The sequence below is a fragment of the Strigops habroptila genome, chromosome 1 (genome assembly GCF_004027225.2).
Source record: "Strigops habroptila isolate Jane chromosome 1, bStrHab1.2.pri, whole genome shotgun sequence".
Classification (NCBI taxonomy): domain Eukaryota; kingdom Metazoa; phylum Chordata; class Aves; order Psittaciformes; family Psittacidae; genus Strigops; species Strigops habroptila.
In genome coordinates, this window is record NC_044277.2 from 62,859,325 (window position 1) to 62,881,248 (window position 21,924).

General features: G+C 38.4%; 1 protein-coding gene across 2 annotated transcripts in view; it reads right to left on the minus strand.

Annotated features, from left to right (window-relative positions):
* CTNNAL1 (catenin alpha like 1) overlaps positions 1 to 21,924 on the minus strand; it is a 56,082-nt gene that overhangs the window by 21,099 nt on the left and 13,059 nt on the right. For both annotated transcript variants that reach the window (XM_030507881.1, XM_030507890.1), the window contains exons 2-7: positions 15,988 to 16,177; positions 9,976 to 10,163; positions 5,372 to 5,491; positions 3,181 to 3,270; positions 2,708 to 2,878; positions 1,462 to 1,662 (exon numbers count right to left, since the gene is read on the minus strand). In XM_030507881.1, the coding sequence (XP_030363741.1) occupies positions 1,462 to 1,662; positions 2,708 to 2,878; positions 3,181 to 3,270; positions 5,372 to 5,491; positions 9,976 to 10,163; positions 15,988 to 16,177 (960 nt within the window). The remainder of the gene's footprint in view (positions 1 to 1,461; positions 1,663 to 2,707; positions 2,879 to 3,180; positions 3,271 to 5,371; positions 5,492 to 9,975; positions 10,164 to 15,987; positions 16,178 to 21,924) is intronic.

The following is a 21,924-nucleotide window of genomic DNA, read 5'->3' on the forward strand; positions in this document are numbered from 1 at the left end:
TCTTCACTGAAGACTCACAGTTACTCTGCTCACTGAAAGGAAGTATGGTGCGCAAAAAGGGAGACAATTGGGCACTTTAAGAGCTCTACATATCCCCCAGTTCATGTATTCTAATCAACAATCCCGCTTGAACTACATTAAGTCGCTCAGAAAATATTCACCCTCCAATGAAGCTCTGGGTTACTCATTAATGAAAACACTCAAAGCACGAGCACACATGTGCATGCCCAAATATTTTCATGGATCATATATATGCACAGTCCTGTACTAGACTCTCACTTCTATCACTTGAAATGTGGCATGTGTATTATTTAGAGGTGATCATTTTCTACCAGTAACAGAGCTTTGAAATACCCAAGTGTTCTGATTCTGGCTTGGATAGAAATAATTTTCTTCACAGTATCTGGTATCGTGCTGTTTTGGATTCATGATAAAAAGTGTGTTGATAGCACAGGGATGTGTTAGTTATTGCTGAGCAGTGCTTACACAGCTGTCTATCAGGGCTAATTGCCAACACCAAGCTAAATACAGTTTTAGTTTCTTATAAGAAGTTAAGGAGTCTATGCAATTATTATTCTATATATGTCTTCTTTGTAGTAACAACAGTGTGTTATCAGTAACATTTATATGCTGTTCAAACTGCATTACTGCATTAAGAACACCTGACTGCAACATCTGATTCAAAGAGGAGAAATGAAACAAAAATGCTTCCTTGGAAGTAAATGTACTCAGTTATGTAAGTATCCTACACTAGTACACATCTGCCATATTTTTTGCTACACATTTTTCCAGGAACAAGACCAAAAGCAAGTCAGCATCAAAAGAAGCAGCTGCATTTTCCATCTCTGCTCTTCCTCCCCCTTTTGCATTTATGTTCTGTCATCTTCAAGGAATAAGATAACTGACAGAGGAAGGCTTAATGCACTGCTTCTCTAAAAAAGGAAATTATTGTTTAGATCTTGTAAAAAGGACAAACAAAAATTGCCTGTAAGCCTTAGCGTGTCCTTCCTCTCTTTCCACAAGATTAAAAAAATGTGAATTTTTTTAGAGTATTTCTCTTTTCAATAGTTTAGGTGTGTTCAATATTCTGTTGAAGACAAGTAACAGAAACTGCTATGGGATCAAGAGAATTGAAGTCTCTGAACTACTCCATCAAAGACCTAACTGTTTAAGTCTGAGCAATGATACTTCCATTTGCCTTCTTGTTTCCACTTACAGCTTCATTAGCCTACTGCTACCAGTAGCCTAATTTAGCCATCAAAGAATCAATGAAGCAACACCAATGGGGCAGAAACAGAACATATTGAAACTGCAGAAGCACAGAACAAACTCTGGCTTCCTTGATTAGCTCTCACTGTGAGGAATACACACAGTTCTCTTCCTAGACCAGAAGAAACACTGCATTAAAAATTACTTTCCAAAGTAGAGGTGAAAAGATTTACTTTGCTAAAAAGCTCTTACAGCTTGCATCCACACTGAAACCAGCTGCTCTAGTTCCATTTTAGCCTGTTTAGACAGCTCCAAAATATGTTCTCTGTGCTCATGACTGGTATAGGCAGAGTCTGTGAAGTCCTCCGTATGTTCCAGGATAACTTCCAGCATTGTTGAAAGGTTCTCTTTTGAGAGAAAATAAAGATTCTCACGGAGACCCTCCACCTTATTCTGAAAAAGAAACACAGCAGTTCTTTGAGAATTTACGTGGCTGTACAGTTGTGACACAAATGCAGAAAGCAGATGCATCATTTTACATTATTTTTCTCCTCAGTGGTTTGTTAATTATTCACGTTTTTCAAAGTAATCCAACAATTTGCTTTATCCAGATGTCCAGTTTAGGGTTTGGTATTTTTCATTTAATTTAAATGTAATAATACCATCAGCAAATTACTGGCCACTTATCAGAAGTAACAGCAAAACCACAACTGTTCTACTGCTGTCAATAAAAACTTTTTAAGTTCAGTACGTTTCAGAAATTGTGTATTCAGACTTTGCTTGATCTTTTCACATCTGTACCATCTATTTTGAGCATTTTCTAAATATTTACATGTAGTAAATTGTATACTTTGAGGCATTTCACAAAAATTTAAACCAAATTCTAAATGGGTGAGAGAATGAATAACAAAATATAACAATAAAATCAATGTCTCAGACTCTAAAGAAATAAGACATGGTTGTTCATAACTGAATAAGAAATTTAGAAAAGCCTTTATCACAAAAAACCGACCAAGCTATAAGATAAAATTTCTACTCATAATATTGTCTTTGAATGATGGTTTGCTTTTTCAAATGTTTGAATTAATATTTTTGTGAGCAGTTTTAAAAGTACTACTAATTAAAAAGCAAGAATTCTTCTTCAAGAGCTATTTTAATGAAGTTCTGATTGACATCCTGATACTTAGGTTTATTCAACATCAAGGCATCACCTCAACAAAACATTAAGAGTTCTGAATGCATTCTGATACAGGCAGAAATGGCAAGTACCAAAAGGTGCATTTTGGCAAAACCAATGAAATTATAATTATCTCTTGACAGATTCTCTACTATTTTGGGATGATTATTTAAGTTAACACTGCTGAACAGATGCACATCTGCCATTTTGATTTTAAAAAAAGCAAAACGAAACAACACAAAACATTTGCACACACACACACCCTTTTAGTTTTGAGATAATTTATTAGGCCCTAGAAAACTATACTATTTCCACTCTTACCTTGAATTCTTTGATACCAGAATATATGCTAATGGGGGCCATTTCATTTTCTCCATTTGGTCGTGAGTCAGTTACAATATCTATTACTTGTTCCAGAGCTAATCTCATCCGATGAAAAACTCCATCTTTGTTTATACGAGCGGATTCACAGTCCGGATGCCTCAGACAAGTCTTTTTAAAGTAAGCAAAGTTAAGTATTATGAAAGAGTACATGCAGTATAGTGAAACGAATGATTCCTGCTAAGGCAAGTCTAAAGCATGTGTTAGAATATGATTAATTCTTTGTGTTGAACTGCTATTGTGTTAAGTAAATTCATACTGTTACTCAAAGATTTTCCTCCACTCATTCTTTACTCTTACACCCTTCTTTAGCATGAAGTTTAGAGTTGGGCTGAGAAAGAAGAGTCAGCCATCCTGCCAGATGCCATACTCTGATTTATCTAAGTTCTGTAAAAGCATGCATATTCACTCACCTTTGAAGCAGTTAGGAGCATCATGGTGCACTTCTCAAGAATAGCCCTAGATGCTGCCATTCTAGCCTTTTTCTTCTCATCCTTCAAATCCTAAACATGAAAAGATGACCTGAATATTACACAGTATCTAAAATGTTAACTGCTTGCGAGACTGGAAAAAGGAAACTCTTGCAGATGGATAGTTGTGAGAAAGCTTCTTTACGTCTGACGAATGCTATTTTCAGCCTAACTCATGATCTAGAACTTGATTTTCAGACAGATTTTAATTTATGCATTTATTCTTGGCTCTATTCAATTCAGATTTCAAAGAAGGAAGATCTCAGAGATATAGAGCTTGTTGTGTAAACTGTCACTAATTTTGCTATCTTTATCACATAGCATTATTCATAACACACAAAAATGAGGGGAAAAGAATAGCTGACTAAAAACATCTTTTGTCTACCTGAGTGTTATATTTACTACATACCAGTAATAAAGAAAGTTTTAACAGGCTAAAAAAACCCACCAATTCCTCTATAGAAAGTCATTAAGTACAGAAACTTTTCAAGAACTCCCAGGGAGAGAGATATACCTGCAAGACAAAACTATACATCCAGAAAAGTTCATCAAAAGGGAAGAATTTAGAATCCAAATTGGGATGGGGGTGGGAGAGAGGGAAGAGGGAAAGACATGAACCCCTCAACATGTAAGAGGGTCTAACAAAAGGAAGAACTTACAAAACTGCAACTAAGATCTCAATGCTCGCAATGACAGCCTGATGCTATTTCAGTGTTAAACAGGTAACTGAATGGGACCAGCTGAAAAGGGAACAGTTTACAGGATGGAATTAATCCCAGTTTACTGTAGCTTAGCAAAAACATGGATAAATCACAGCAGCAGTGTGTTTTGACATCTTAATATTTAGCAGAAAATCTTTAAGATCATAATCAGTACATTAAAAGCAAACTAAAACCAAAACAAACAACCCACCCCAAAACAGCTAATTTCTGAAATTCTGACATTACATTCTGATAAATCTGACTACAGCCAAGAGTTTCTAGCATACTTATTATTAATTATACTAAAGAAAATACTCCAAGTAAAACTAACAATGCCACATAGCAGCCTACACACTGTAAAGTGAGCATATCAAGAAAGTCCTAACACAATTTAAAAAATAGTAATGAAACACTCTTTCCAAAAGAAACAAGTACACAAGGACAGGAGAGCCAAAGGCCAGAGATAGTTGAAAGGAATATAACTTACTGGTAATGCACCTTTCTCTTTCCAAGGAACAACTGCTATGAATATTTCAAGGAAAAATAAAGACAGTTCATTTCCAGATAGGTATTTCCTTTAATTATATGTAGCTCTTTGGAACTTATTCTTTGATACTGAGCATGTACTTAGCAGACTCGGAACACATCAACAGTAAAAGGAGATGCATGAGGTTGGCCAATTGCTCATACAAACTAAATTCTGAATTCTGCGAGATATTAGGGACCCTGTATATCTGTATCAGACCCTGGTTCAGTTCTGAATGCAGAATTTCATTGCCAAGGAGAAGAAACTAGAGCTCACAGTAGAAGCCTTAAGCCTCAGCAAACCTTTTTCTTACATGGAAGTAGCAGCAAAAAGCTTCCTGCAAGAATGAAAGGCTTTGAAAGAGTAGCTGCATGTGAGAAGTAAAAAAGCCATTACCCTAACATGAAGAAGTTTTGACCTAAATGTAGAAAAATATTCGAAAATAATAACAAACAACAACCAAACCCAACACAAACCCAGTAAATACTTTATTAGGATCTAAAGATTTCTTGTTTGGAGCTTTCTAAAATAATTACTTACTTTGCCTTCAAATCCCTTCACTGTGAGCAAACATCAAAAGTTTGCCATGTAAGAACAGAAAAACTCTCTACCAGGATAATAAACCAGAAAAGTTAGAGCCAAAAGATAGTAACTGAAGCCAAAGGACAAATAACATGCACCCAGGCTTCTGGAAGATACACAGATCAAAAAATGCAGTGATATTTCTCAGGCTGAGCTTTAAAAATCAAAAGATGTCCTTTGGGTAGAGGAAGGAGAAGTTCGGCTTCAGAGGTAGGACACCAGCAATTTTTTATTAATCATCCTACAAAAACCCAAACCTTCCAGTGAATCATCAGATGAAAGTGATGCCTTACAACATCTCTCACAGCTTTTTATCAATACTTACATTTTGCCGATCTCCAGTTAAATGGGCAAACTCTACCATTTCATTTCCAAACTGGCTGAATATTTGTACAAACTCCTGGAAACTATTGACTTTTTCTAGTTGTTCCATTGTTGCAAGAACCTGCAAGATAAGGGAAAATACTGTAGATTATCAAGATGCTAAACAGAAAACATTATTACTAAACTAGAAATATTTGCAGACACTTCTAAATCGTATTGTTAAAAATGTATAAATTTTATATACATTAACAACTCAACTGCTGGAAATTAAGTCTAGATTAACAACTAACAATCATGCTTCATTCAAAATGAGTCATTTGTTGTCAACTCTCCCCTCAAAGAGCATGCTCCTCACTCTTTCCAGTATCAAAAGCAACAGTATTGCAGGATTCAGTTTCCAGATTTAGGAAAAAAGTTACGGTCATTAAATTGAAAAACAAGTTGCTTGAAATTAATATGTGGATTATATCCCTATGTTGTAACACTCCAAGTTCAATTTCAGATGCAGAAGTCTAAAACCACAGTCAAACAAGTGTTTTAATGGCTGTGTGCATTACAAAAAGTGCAACAGTATTTCATAAAAGACGACCAAAAAAGTTAGAAATTAGTTAATATATAGTTTTATACTTTCTATAGCAACTTAATCTAACATCTGAAGATCTTTATTAGCTCTATGTAAAATAAAGAACTAAATGTACCCAGGTTGTATCAAGCTCTTACTCAAGATACCTAAAAGCATGCAAAATCAGCATTAAAAAGAAAACAAAACATCAACTTTCAGCAAAAATTATCACATAGCTTATAAACTACTGAAGCTATCCTGCTGAAGGCACTACAATATGATTTATAACAGAGATTAACATTAGAGTTTTCAAGGTTAGAGGTATAATTGCTAATCCCAAAGTAATCTTTCAGTAGGGAAGACAGTCAAAGCAGTTTTTTATGGTTTTTCAGACTGGAGACAAATAAGATACCACATGAAAATTTAACAAACTACTTGGAAGGGAGAAACTTCAACTTATTTTTCCTTTCCTATGCCAAAAGTATCTCTCTTTCCCCCCTCCCCCAAAATAAAAAAGCACTCTACATACCTGATTATGACAAATGACCCCTTCCCTGCAACCCAGGTAAACCCTCTTAGAAGCACCTATTCTTTTGTAATACAGCAGCTGCTCAACCTCATAGTTATAATCTATGTAAAGCAAATGCTCCACTAAATCCTGCGAGTACTGTGGAACTGGCTGTTTTATCATGCAATATTATACTGCAGTATCTAAGTGCCTGATGTTACGCAGCCAGTTCCACAAAGACTTCCATGAGACGGGAAGAAGCAGAGAACCAGAGGACTGGGAAAGTGAGGATGTAGAAAAGTGAATGTGGAAAAAAAAGAAAACACACAAATTAAGGTCCAACTTTCTCTTCTAAAATTATTAGATTAAAAAATTATAGTAATTATGCTCAATCATTCTTGGTTTAAGCAAGTATAGTACTTGAGGAGTATGGTCTTGGTTGCAAGCAACTCTCTTGCAGTTACCCTAGAGCAAGTGTTTCTGTCAGGAGAAATCTCTTGTCAAATACAAATTTCAGTGAAAGCACATGCATTTCCATCACAGCTAACAATTCTAGACATTTCAGGCAGAGCTGACATTCCAAGAAACTACATACAGGGAGAAACCATACAGACAGCTCTAAATTTGTCTAAAGCTTATTCAAGAAGCTGTTATAATGCAAAATACCCATTATGTCTTCATAATTTTTCATTTAAAACTTTCTTCAACATGAAACACAGAGATAGTAATTACAATGTTTAAACGTTTTTAAATACAAGGTTAAAATATGTATCGAAAAAGGCTTTAAGTCATAGCTGAATTAGAACTCAGTATTACACAGCTACTGCTGCACTATGAACATTACCTTTCAGACAGCGGTTGTAGGCTGACACCACTTCAGGGCACATCCATATTTTGATCCAATCCACACAGTCGAGCAACAAACCCCACTACCTGTCACTTCCCTGTTCATTGTTCTGACAATCCTAACCTGACTGATGACAGTAAGCGGAGCAAGACTTTAAGCTCACTGATGCAGTGACTAAGTCTGACGGACAGTGAAACAGATTTTGTAAGGTAGGAAAGACGTGGGCAGGAACTTAAGAAATGCACACAGTCTAAGAACACAGGGATAGTATATATGGTGCAGAGGATGCAGAAGCAGGAATAGGACCATTAGGATTATTAACTAGAGGTCAGGTTCTGGAGCAAATCACCATTCCAGAAGATCTCAATCACTTCATCAGTCTATGAGATTGGACATGCAACTACTAAGCTGTTTTTCTGTCTTTTGCCCTTGGTTGAGTTTACTATTCTTGATTCATATGAGGAAGATGATGACGATAATGAAAATTAAGGTGTTCAGAAAGAGGCAGCAAGAAAACCGGCACTGAACATTTAACATTGGGCATTCTGAAGGGAGCCTACAAGGATGCTGGAGAGGGACTCTTCATCAGGGACTGTAGTGATAGGACAAGGGGTAATGGATTTCAACTTAAACGGGGGAGGTTCAGGTTAGATACAAAGAAGAAGTTCTTTACTGTGAGGGTGGTGAGGCACTGGAATGGGTTGCCCAAAGAAGTTGTGAATGCTCCATCCCTGGCAGCGTTCAAGGCCAGGCTGAACAGAGCCTTGAGTGACAAGGTCTAGTGTGAGGCATCTCTGCCCATGGCAGGGGGGGGCTGGAACTAGATGATCTTGAGGTCCTTTCCAGCCATAACCATTCTGTGATTCAGCCTCTAGAATGAAAATGCAGATGAGATCTTCTGGAACAGTACCCTACTCCAAAAAGCCAGCATCTGCTCCAGTTGGCAGTACTGATGATCCTGTTCCTGCCTTTCCATCCTCTATACTATATTATACTACACTGTCTCTGAGTATTTGTGTGGACTTCTTAAGACTCTGCCCATATCATCCCTCTACCACAGTATTTCTTACAGGAAGAAGTGCTTTCCTATTCATTATACCAGTGTCTGACACACTTCTCAGGAGTGCACTCTACAAATATCAGGATGTGCCTGTATTAGACACTATCATTTGTTTAATTTGGTACTAGAGATATGAACTGCTCTGGAACCACAAATAGAAACAGACATTCTGAAACACATATAGACCGTGTGTAGAAAGGAGAATTCAATAGAACCAAAAAGACCGCTAAGACTAGGATGACTGTGGCGACTATGGCAATCAGAGAAAGACATACTTACCATGCAATATGAAACTTCACTTCAAATACCTTCAAAATTAAATCTTGCACCTATGCTTACTATATTCATATTGCTATATATATGACGATAGTTTCATATATATTTAAGACTATCATAAACTATGCTCTGCTGCTGAAAGGATATATCCCTCTTTATCCTTTCATGATACAAGATTTGCACAGTTGCTCTATAGCCTACATCTGTGTTAACACTTTTGGAAAGGTAAATTAACTCAAATCACTGCCTGGCTGCAGGTGACAGCAGAAGAAAAGGCAGAAAGGTATTAAATGCCTCATGCAAGGCAGAAAAAGGTATTAAATGCACCATTCTGGTCTCCAGTGCAAGACAAGACCACAGCTGCAAGTAACTTCAGCAAATTAATAATCAATAAAACTGTGGCCACCTTCACCTACCACTGGGGGAAGAAAAGAGCACTAAGACAGCAAATCAGTGCTGCTAAGTCTAAAGCCAGACCGAAGCAAGCATTACCGTGCTTTCTGAATCCTGGAGTCAGTAACTAAGAGTCCTGGATCTAGAAGCTGCAAAATAGAGACCAGTGTGTCTGGAAAGCAAACTGGGACAAAGGAAGAGAGATAGCAAGAGGAGTCAACAGAGGAAAGAGGGGCTCTGTTCTGGATGATGAGTTGAAAATTAATGGAAAAACCCAGGCCCTATCAAGCTTTCCTTTTTTAAACATGAGGTTTTTCTATTTTTGTTTTAGCACATCAGAGGAGCAAAAAAAAAAGAAAGAATATCCTACAGGCAAGACAGTGCAGTACATGAAATATATTACATTTGAGGTTAAATGGGCCTAATAAATACATTATTTAAATCAACTAAGTAATTTCAAGACATAAGTTAAACAGCACAAAAAACTTTTAATGTGTAAACCTCACTTCACTAGCACAGACTTCTACCAGCATTCCTCACAGCTTCTTGCCTTAAGACACATCCATAATGCTCTCCTTGTCTTGATCCTGACAAAACAAACATCCTCTCCTTAGCAAGCAGAAGCTTTTATTGGCATTACTGACAGACATACTTTCCACCTCACAGCAAACAAAGTTAAATAAGCAGTAACGCAGCATCTTCTGCAGCACACTAGGTCAACAGAGCAATATAGGTCACATCAAATGTATGAAGTCAGTGAAAGCTGTTATTTTATTCATGCTGGCTAATAGCCATCTCCTTTCAGAAATCTGGTAGGTGAACATGTGCAAGACATTCACTTTTACCTCTTTATTTTGCACTTTCCCTAAAGATATAATGAAAATACCATTTCATTTACCACCACTCTAGCACTAACAGCAGGTATCAGCTAAACAAAACAAAAAGGAAGCTACATATACCTTGTTTCTGGAAGTTATAATTTGCTTAATAACAATTCCGTCTGCTAACACCAGCACCTTTGTGACAGAAGACAGCAGCAACCTTGCAGCTTTTACCACACCCGTTTTGTCTGTAAAGATTGTTATGTGACTATCAGATTCTGGGTGATCCAGGCTTGCCACATCCGTAAGCTGTGCAATTGTTTCGCCTAGAGAGAACAGAAGAAATAATTAGAATTTCATAGTTACAAGAAGAGATACCGGGCCATTAAGCATTCTTAACTTTTACTTTTGGTGGTTGAAACAATTTCAGAGCTACCTACGACTCTTCTACTTTTTAGCTCACTTCCTTCTACTGACTGTTGGTGGCACCCTCTCCGTATTTAAGTATGGGCCATTGCTCAGTACTGCTTCGTTCTTCCATCTGTAACACACACTAACTTTCCTACAGTAGTCTACAGATATTTGAGGTGGAGAGGGTGGAGCTGGGGAGTGTGGAGGGCTAAAACATTCATTGGGAGGTATTTTTCATATTTTGATAGCAAAAGCCAAATCAGTGGCGACGCAGCATCAATCCACAGGAGTGAGATGCAGTAAGGAAGAACTACAAATTCTCCTCTACTTTTGAAATTTCAGCTAGTATTCCCAATTTATGTTTTTCCTATTCCTGTAGAAGTCTTCAGGCATGAAGAACAAAGAGATTAAAACCAGTAACTTTATAACTTATAGGACTGAAGCATAATAGGGAGATTAGTGCACTTGATGTTCAAAAGAGGACCACCAAACAGTATGTTGTCAGAGACAGGAGAGAAAAAAAGGCAAGAAAGCACCAATTTTCAGTTCATAAGCATCTTTTTATCTTATCAGCATTTAATGTGATAATAGTTAAATAGGCCTATTTGACTGCTTTTATTTTTTAAGTGGTTAAAAATTCTACAATGCACTGAAGCCAATGGATCTCCTTGTCTGACAAAAATCACAGGCCCCAATCCCATTAAACCTTCCGGAGTACCCTACATAATAGTGCAATAGAGGAAAGACATAGAGCAGTTTCCTATTCAATAACCATAGGAGGAGTGCTGGGAGACTGAACTAAGGCAAGCTCTGAGACATGCTTTTTGTTAGCATGCAAGACAAGATGATCAACCCACAACTAACCTGCAGATCACCCTTGAAGAAAAAATCTAGGACATCTGATTGAGTCTCCTATGACTTATCTTCAAAACCTCAACTATGGTAATTCACCTAAACAGACAAAATACTTCTAAAGCCTGGTAAAGGCTGCGGTTCCGTATGAAGAATCTGAGGGTGCATTATTACTCTGGAAATACCACACACAAGCACTATGGAACAAGGAAGGCCTGACAGCCCTTCAAACCACAAAGCTCCACACTTCACAGTGTTTACGGATAGCTTTCTCTCTGACAACTGTAATCCCTTGAGCTCCTAAATTGCCTGAAAAGTTATTGCACCATGGCAAAGAATTTCCAGTACTTCTGCTAGGACCAGGCCAGGTCACAAAAACCATGCTACAAATAATCAGGGGGTCTCACTAGTATAAGTATGCAAATATGACAAACCAAGGAAGGGAAGGATACACAGCATCATTACCCCATTTCTTATGCTATAAGATTCATCTTCTTGAAGATGAATTATCAAGTCATAGGTGAAGCATCTAGTCATACAAAGAGTAATCAGAGAATGTAGAAAGAGCTGCAACATCTGCTTGTCAAAAGCTCCAGACAGCCCTAGAAATTTGAGACTTCTGACAACAGAACAAAGGCTTCCTTCTCTGCCTGCAGATCTGCAACTACAGGAACAGGAATGGTGCCCTCAGAGCAAGCTATAAAGAACAAGACTTGTTAGAGTAAAAAGACTAAGATAGGGACTATTTAAGCCAGTTAGGTATATACATCCATAGGACACATCCAAGAGTGTCAAAGGAGCAGATCACTGTAATTCTGCTATCATGTTTGGAAGACTATGGCAATTGGGACAGATTTCCAATTCTAGAAAGGCAACTGTCACACCCATCTTCAAGAAGAGTAACAAGAAACATTCAGGCAACTTTGTGCTAGTCAGCCTCACACAGTTTCCAGGAATATTATTAAAATCATCTTAGAAGCCATTACCACATATAAAAGAAAAAGGCAATCGGGAAAAGCCAGCACAGACCTGTAAGGGTGAATAGTCTCTTATCAACATGAATGCTTTCTATGATGAGATGACACCGTGACTAGAAAACAAAGTAATGGATGCTGTGTACCTCAACTTTAGTAAAGCTTCCGACGTGATCTCCCATAGTGTCCTTACAACTAAATCATGAGATATGGACTGAATAGGTAAACAATAAGGTGGATATAAAACGGACCTGACCGTTGGGCTAGAGGATGGTAATAAGTGGTACAAAGTCCAACAGGTAGTCAATCACCAGTGGTACCCCTCAGGGACTGATACAGAGCATCCAGTGGTGTCCCTCGCGAACTGATACAGGGCATGAAAACTGCTCCCTGGATGATGGGCCAGCATGTTCAGCAAGTATGTGAACAATACAAAACTGAGGGAATATCTGACACGCTGGAGGACAGGGCTGCTAGACAGGGGGATAGGAAGCTGGAAAAATTACCTGGCAGGAAGCTTGTGAAGTCCAACAAAGGCAGTTATACCAAGCCCTGTATCTGGGCCAGGGTAGCACCACAAAACAGTACAAGCTGGGATCAGCTGCTTACAGAGAACCTTTGCAGGGAAAGATACAGTGGCTCCAGTGAGCAAAGAGTTGAACTCCTGGAGTCAGCAATGTTGGCCAGCTGCACGCTGGGCTGTTAGTAGAGGTGTAACTGGCAGGCTGCAGAAATGATGCTTCCCTTCTGCTTGGCACTTGTGAGAGAGCAGCTGGAGTATTATGTCCAGTTCTGGGCTCCTCAGCACCAGGGAAAACACCGGCATAGGGGAGCATATGATGTAAGTCATGAGGTTGAAGGAAGCAGGTTTGTTTCACCTCAAGAAGAGAAGGCCAATGGCAGTTTACTGTGGTCTACAACTGCCTATCTAATGGGCAGGTATGGAGAAGACAAATGATCCCAGAGGTGCGTGGTGATCAGACAAAAAGCAATGAACAAGATATAAGAAAATACTTTTGCCATTGTAAGGATGGGTCAAACACTGTAAAAGGTGTACAAGAGATCGCACATTCTCCATCCTTGGAGTTAAATGTCCCTTCAAACCTAAGTTATTTTGTGACTCTATTTATCCATTTTAAATTGTTGTTTTTCAACCTTCTTAATTCAGTCCTCTGTACAGAAAGATAAGGCATTTTACTCCATGTCTTCCTTTAGGACTATGTAGTCAACTGACAGAGAATACTGGAAATGTTATGACACTAACTCATTCCTGACATGTGTTTTCTCTTTTAAATTAACCAGCTTTTCCTAGTTCTGGGAGGAAATAAAGAAAATCTAAAAATGTGCTGCTTTGAGTTACATTCCATTATTATACTGACAGTGTAAACACTGACATACTGCAAGACTAACATTCGGCAAAATCTGCTACATGACCCTCTGCAGTTTTATGATTCTATTTTGAGTCAATGAAATTACAAGCTTTATTACAAGGAAATAGTCATAACAAGTCTGAAACACTTCAGATCACTGATTACAGCCTTCACAAGAGACAGATACAACATCTGTCATCCTTCAAAGCCTCTGCATGATATGCAATTGATTTAAAGACTCCCTACTTTTCTTAGCAACTGATATGCTTAATGTTCTAATTCCTTTAGTGTTGAAATCTATCTTTTACACCTAATGAAGTGCCCCTTTATTTTTTGAAGCACTACCTAGTTTATTTGCTAAAAAAAAAAAAAAAAATAAAAAATAATAAAAAAAAAATAAAAGCATGAAGATCCTACAACATTGTCTGTCCTAAACAGCAAGGGCTTTCTGCTGCCCATGCCACCAGAACACAGAATTCTTTTATACAAGTCAATATTCTTAGCTATAATTGGCCAGGAGATTTTTATTGGCTTGCTTGGGAACACCAAAGTTATTCGAAATGGCACTTGAACTGTGTTCAGAGACTGAATTTAGAGGACAGTTATCTCTAAGAATTTAACTGCACAAAGGACTGTCTTATCTTGTCCAACATGTCACAGTCCACAGAGGTAATACTGGCACGCACAAATAAAACCCCCACCAAACAAAAAACCAGCAGCAAACATATTTGATATACTGAATTTCCCACGTAAGTCTTCAGTTAGCTCTCAAGTAGATAGCTCAGAGAGAAAACTGACCCATGCCAAGGTAAATGTGAGGCTTGACAGAAAAGTAAACAGTCTATACCTTGGCTCCTCTAGACTGTGGAACATTACTGAGTAACAGGAAATAAAACTTGCAATGCAAAAAGGTGTAACTATTTGGTGAGAGAAAAATACTACAGACTATTTTTAGATTTCGAGTTCCTCCGAGATACATTGATAGAGAGAAAAAGCACTTGGCCACAGCGTAGCTGGCAAGCCAAGAAATAGAGATCCAGACTGCACAGCTCTTCTAGCAGCTGAGATTATCAACGTAAACTTTGGCTTGTCAGCATTTTACTTGGATCTCTGAAGAGAAAACACATGCTTCACCTAACAAATGGAATGTTTTCAAATTAGGACATTTCTGTTTGCAGCCAAGTTTACTGGAGCAACCATGAATTTTCAGTCTGAAGTTTATCTAGGACAGTCCTTCAAATCACAAAAACAACCATTCAACTGCAGCATGTTTCTAGACATTGTGGTTCATTGTCCAGGGATTTTTGGAGGATTTCTTACATGACCAATTTTCATTTTTAATCACAAAAATAGTACGAACTGCATCTCCAAAGTTTGAGGCCAGCACAGAGATTCAGCAAGAAATATACCAGCACGTTTCTCAGGCTTCTGAGGTTATTTAAAAGACAAGTCCACTGCTAAACTTAGCAGATCAATTTTAAGTGCAGTAACCCATGTCTTGGAGTAGAGTACTACTCCTTCTGCAAGCAAGACTTTAGTGTTGAAGGGTCATTTATTTGTCGCCACATCCGGAAGCTCCAGATTGTCTCCTTGAAGCCGCAGTAAGCAGAAAGTCTGTCACACCTGCAGGCATGCCCACCTGCTTAAACAGGTAAAGTTTCAAGTAAGATTTCCCATTATCCATAGGTATTTGTAGGAAAAAACCAAAAACCCACCACCACTAACAACAAAAGGAACGCTCTTCTAGATATCATCTTCTTGAAGGCTGCACTACAGATGTGAAGAGTGCATTTACTAAGAGCCACTGAAATATCAGGCAAGCAATAGTACTTAATATCTACGAAAGTAGTTTCTAGCATGACATTGATACTCTTTTACAGCGTCAGAGAATGTAATCCACTACAGAAACTATTCACCTACACAAAGGCTTCTGAGGGGAGGAGGGTGACAGTAGGCAACTCAACCAATTATCCATACTTCACATTCAATATACATACACAGCAAGTTTGCAAGAAAAGTTGCATTGAGCAAAAATACAATATCATTTTCATTCTACTGAGGGAAGTCATCAGATGACTGATGTGAGCCATTTTACTGAGTCTTGATGAAATATGGGTTTCATCACATGAAGGACACTGACCTTCATTCAGACCTTCAGATTTAGAACACAGTGACCTCAATAGTGTAACACTCTAATTACTTTAAATATTCCACTGTCGTAGCTTGAGAGCAATAAACTCTAAAGATTCTCAACAGATTCTCAACACTCTGCTCTTTGTAGGAACATCATAAACAAAGAGGAGTCAGGTGATTCCTTGTGGCAAAAGATCCTATAAAAATCAAAGCAAACACAGAATTCCATTCCCTGTGTGTAAGATGACAGCAATTTAAGTTAAGTGACAAAATCAGGTAACAGATCAGCCCTTGAATGCACCAGCAGAAGACGGTTAAGCAATTAGATAATAAAATTCTTACATTATTCCTGACACTAAAAATAGTGTGCCAAAAATGGCATGAGCACAACTTCATGAGTAACTACATACCTGCTCTCCTTGCCTCGATGCAAGCAATACTCATTTCCTCTTTCAATTCATGATTTTCATTGGCTATAGCTTCACCTACTGTAACAAATCTTCCAACTGCCAGGTTAACTGCTTGTCCCACTCGTTGAATTGCTTGTAGAGTCTTGTCTGAACGTTTTGGTTTATCCTTATGATTAATAAGAGTAGTTATCTGTGAACAAGAAGAGTTAATTAGAAGTGCATGCAAGAAGATATTTTAACTTCAGTATTAAAAGCAAGTTTTGAACTGAATTCAGTAATAGATTTTTTTACCATACTTCACTAATAATATTTAGTGTTGAGTCATGAGGTATCATTTAACTTCTCAGAGAATGAAAAAAATTTGGAGTATAATTAAGTTTGCTCATCTACTGTGATCTCAGCTTATCTCACATCTCAAATGAACTGAGAGACTTTTTTTCCCCTCCCATTTGCAATTTTAAAATAAGCCGCCCTAGGTCTCTCAACTGGCTTTCACTCTACAGACACAGTAAAAGCTGAGGAGTTCAATAGCAGACGTATCAACATCATTTTGGGTTTGCCAGCATTGTAAATCTTACAAGGTTTTTGTACTGCCAGGTAACTAAACATACTCATCAACTAGGATTCTGGAGCTTTGGCTCTTTTAATTAACATCAGCCTTTATAAATGATGTTTTATCCAATTGATTAAGGCAGGCTTTAAGAAAGAATGAGTAGTAGCACAGTCTTTAATCAAAAAGAACCATTCATCTTTTAGAAATAATCTGAAGTGTTTGAGCCCTCTCCCCATTAAAATATCCACTGTATTCATAACTGAAACACTCTTAATTATACCTGTTTTGTAGAACTTAGAACAAGGTGGCCATTTAGATGCATGTTATCAGTAAAACAATTTGTGAGGACATTCTTATTTTGAACTCCACATCTTGTATTGGCTTTTCTGCCTGGCACTACCCCAAACTATACACTCCTTCTTGGATCACACTGACCAGAGATCAGGCTGCAGGATACTAAAGATTTGCCCAAAACACCAAACGTGAGGTAACAAACAAAGGGATACCTCTCCCACCCAAAGAAAAAGGAAGGATTGCAGAAGTAGCTTCTCAACCGAGGCATTAAACAAACATGAGAACAGAATGCAATCCTGCCACTCAGAATTAACTAATTACAAACTGCATTGCAAACAGTATAGGAGCTTTACATTTTTGGTATAACAACCATATTCTAGTGAGATGCAGGACACAAGTTGAACTCTGCAGTTTCAAACATCCTAAACCAGGATAAAAGCCGTCATTGTTGCCAACAAAGATAGTCCTTGCCTCCCTCTCTCGTTTTTGCAATGAATTTATCTGACGTGGGTCAAACCTGACTTGTGGAGAAGGTGATGTTTTCCACACAATCAGCTGCCCAGTCCAGTTCACTGCGTAGCTGTATGAACACTTTTGGTAGCAAAAGGGAAAAGGTACAGGCTGGAGAGAGAAAGATGGGTGGTTCCTTTTAGCAGCAGTGTGGTTTAAAATGTCCATAGAACTGCATTGTAAGTCACATCCCCAAGAGCTCAAAGATGTCGGCTGAGACAATCTCAGAATTACATGGATTACTTAAGTGTTTGAACACCTCAGCTGTATCAGCTTAATCACAAATGCTTTTGCCTGTTCCTCAAGATAAATCATCATTCATTCCTACATTCTCCTATCTTACCAGTCAAGCCTATGGTAGGACAAGAGTAGAGAAGCTGTACCATAATGCTCACATCGCCTCCCAGGACAGAGCAGGAAGCAGTGTAGGAACTGTTCCACTTCATAATTTGATCAGTGCCCAAGGCTTATCCTTTAGATACCACCAAGTTCTATTTCTGGGGGAAAAAAGTAGTGGTGCTTTTTAAAACCTTACTGAGGCTTGCTTTGACTGCCAGGAGCTGGTTTAGTCAAGTTTGCAGTATTAAACACTTTGCAATGGAAAATGTCAATACTTCATACAGCACTTTGCACCAAGAAACCCAAACAAAACACTGTAGATGCTTCAGGTATACCAGACTAGCAAATACCTGACACTTGACAGCAGCTAATCTAACAATCCCAGCTGGCAAATTCTTGACAAGGCATGGACAAGCAAACCTACGGAGAGCATTAGACTAAATGCTGAATAAAACCAATTTGAAAGAGTCACAACTTTGTTTCCTCAACAGATTTTTAAGCAAACAGCAACCCAATCCTGAGCAAACAAAGGGCTAATATTACATCCACAGAGTTAATGACTCCTCAGGAGTATACAAAAAATAGCACTGGCCTAAGACAAATAGAGCACTAGTTGGAAGCATGTCCTGGCTGCAAGTTCACCTCCCATAGCATTTTATACCAGTAGAAGTTTAAACATGTTCTACATAACCCTGAAAAAAATGCATATGTCACACTACAGAGTGAAAGGAATCCCACTGTCTCTTAAAAATCATCAAGGGCATTTGAATCCTATATACTACTGTAGAGATACGCAAATGATAAAATCATGAAGATGTCACAGTTTAAGTTGCTTGAATGTCTTACAAAACATTTTCTGAAACACTTTCATTTGAGACATGGGTGAAGTTTACAATGCTATTACTTCTTTAGCTCTTTCTTCAGAGGGGACCATCAGTTTTGCAGAAAAAGACATCCCCTATACCCCCTCACATAAGGTGAAGAAAGAACCAGCAGCTGTTTTGGCAGATCACCTCATGAAGTTCAGCAAGGCCAAATGCAAGATCCTGCACCTGGGTTGTGACAATCCCCAGTAACAATGCAGACCGGGGGATGCATGGATGGAGAGCAGCCCTGCAGAAAAGGACTTGGGGGTATCGGTGCATGAAAAATTGGGTGTGAGCCAGTAACACGTGCTTGCAGCTCAGAAAGCCGACTGTATCCTGGGCTGCATAGAAAGAAGCATGGCCAGCAGGTCAAGGAGGCAATTCTCTCACTCTATTCTGGTGAGACGCCACCTGGAGTATTGCGTTGAACTCTGGAGTCCCCAGTACAAGAAAGGCATGGACCTGCTGGAGTTCATTCAGAGTAGGGCCACAAAAAATGGTCAGAGGGATGGAGCACCTCTCCTGTGCAGAAAGGCTGAGAGAGTTGGGCTTGTTCAGCCTGGAGGTGAGAAGGCTTCAGGGAGAACTTATAGCAGCCTTTCAATATATAAAGGGAGCTTCTAAAAAAGGACGAAGAGAGACTTTTTACCAAGACCTGTAGCCTTGTAGCCTGAACAAAACCGTTGTTCAGGGGACAATGGTTTTAAACTAAAAGAGTGTAGATTTAGATTGGACATAAAGAGGAAATCTTTTATGATGAGGGTGGTGAGAACCTGGCACAGGTTGCCCAGAGAAGCTGTGGCTGCCCCATCCCTAGCAGTGTTCAAGGCCAAGTTGGATAGGTCTCTGAACCACCTGATCTAGTAGAAAGTGTCCCTGCCCATGGCAGAGGGGTTGGAACTAGATGATCTTTAAGATCCCTTCCAACTCAAACCATTCTGTGATCCTACTCTAGACACCCACTAGAGTAGGTTGTATATTGAGTTTACATACAGCAGCTGACGCTTTGCAAATGCCTCCTGGAATAATGAACTCTTAGTTGGGTAATATAATTTCTTCTCAGACTGGCTAACTTAGGACCACTACAAGTGGTATCTGTCTAAGTAACTTTCTTAACATTTGAATGGAGAGAAGTTTGTTGAGCTCCATCAATTTTTTTTCCCAAAGAAGTAAAACTATATGGATTGCCCGTTAAAAACAAACATTGTGAAAGAAACTACAACAGAAGTTGGTCAAGAAGTTTGAACTATATCAAGACAAACAGCTTCATGTAACACCTTCTTCAAGTGTGATCAACATTATTTAGCAAATGCAGCCTGTACTAGCATAGTAAAATTTACATATGCTTGTTACATAAAAAGTAACAAACATTCCAGAAATAGGAGTAGGTAAGTCATTATAAAAGAGATAGATGAAGATATGAAACACAGATCAGCTAAAGGAAAAAGGGCTGTCTTTGGTTCTAGAAACATGAGTATAGACATATACCAAATGTAAAATGCTTAACAGCATTAAAAGTGTGAGGAAAGTTTTTCAGATACAGATGGGCTTCTCAGAACTTGCCACCTGCAGAAAACATTGCTGTGCAAATGAAGAGAATGTATAATTCATAGAATCATAGAATAGGTTGGGCTGGAAGGGACCTTCAATGGTCACCTAGTCCAGCCGCCCTGCAATGAGCAGGGACACCTTCAACCAGATCAGGTTGCCCAGAACCACGTCCAGCCTGGCCTTGAATGTTTCCAGGAATGGTGCATTCCACCACCTCTCTGGACAGCCTGTGCCAGTGTTTTACCACTGTCATTGTATAGAATTTTTTTCCTCAGATCTTTCTCCTTCCTTCAAGAAGCGTAAAGAATAACAGGTATATACTCAGGTATATCCTCCATTTAAAATAAAATCATGATAAAGCAGAGGTAATAGCAACTGCAGGTTCAGATTCTTTCTAAGACTTAAACTTAGAACCAACAAAAATATTTTTCTTTTCCCTGCAGCCCATCTAGTTGCAACCAGACCAGAACATAACTGTTGTGTTTCTTTCAGTTTTGTTTTGGTTGGTTGGTTGGGTTTGTTGTTGTTTTATTTTCTCAAAACAAACCTGTGACTCCACATACATTATATAAACTCTCCTTTAAGCTTAACACCTCCCAGATATTTAATATGTTGTATTCTGATCATGTATCACCCAGTCACTAACATTTGTGGTGTTTGGGCAGGAGTTAACAGCTGAAAAGATTACCTCCAAGTCTCTTTGAACAAGAGTAATACGTTACATGCTGTTTACTCAAGGATTTACTGATCAGGTCATAGAAAGGAAACAGTCCATTTGACAGTACTTATGCTCCGTTTAATGTGAGCTCTTACACTATTTCCATGGAATGCTTATCTGAGATTTGAGACAATAAGTTTAAGGAGTATGCAGTCTCAAGAAACTGTCAGTTACAATCTTTTGTTACTTGTTACAAGGAGTCCCAGAAAAACAGCTTTTTTCCCAAAGTACTTCACTGAAACTAACATACATAGCCAGGATGTATCAAGATGTACTTCATATTTTAGAAAAACGAGCTCAGTTGTGGCAGTTTTAAGCAGCTGTTTTCAGAGCTTTTTGAGAGTGTCAGATAATGACATTTAAGTCGTTATATGCTTCCTGCACAGGAAGCATCATGACAGCATGCTTAGCTAAAAATATTCTAATGTCTATTTATTATCAGTGTAATTAAGTCTTGCATGACAGAATTAAGTGATACTTACAGAGATTTGATTTCAGAAAGTATTTATAGACGACTATAAATAAAACCAGGGGAAATGTAGCTATTTCACAGCCACTGCTACAAACACAAGAGTTAAAGTGAGAAGTCATATTGGAAGATACCCTATCCACCTTTCTCCCTGGTGGATATTGTGCATAGTATATAGGACGATTTAGACTCTCAAGAGTAGTATTTGAGATGTTTACTCTATGCAATGAGGATTAGCATCCTTAAAGTAACAGCTCGTCTTCCGTTTTGTGTATTTCCTGCTTTCTACTTTCCATTAATTTCATAACGGTAGCTTTACTGGGGCTTTGAGCAACCTGGTCTGGTGGAAGGTGTACCTGCCCATGGCAGGGGGCTTGGAACTAGATGATGTTTAAAGGTCCCTTCCAACCTTAACCATTCCATGATTCTAAGAAAATGCAATAGCACTACATACTAAAGAAGAAGCTACAAATCTCTACAATAGAATTGTGCTGTAGAGTAAATTTAGTTGCATTTGTTAGGACATGTAGGAAACTTGGTCAGAAAGACCTTTCCCACACTGCTCCTAATTTCATTAGTTCATCTTCAGTATGGGGGCAGGGAGGAACTTCTAATATTACATTTTAGGAACTCTCTC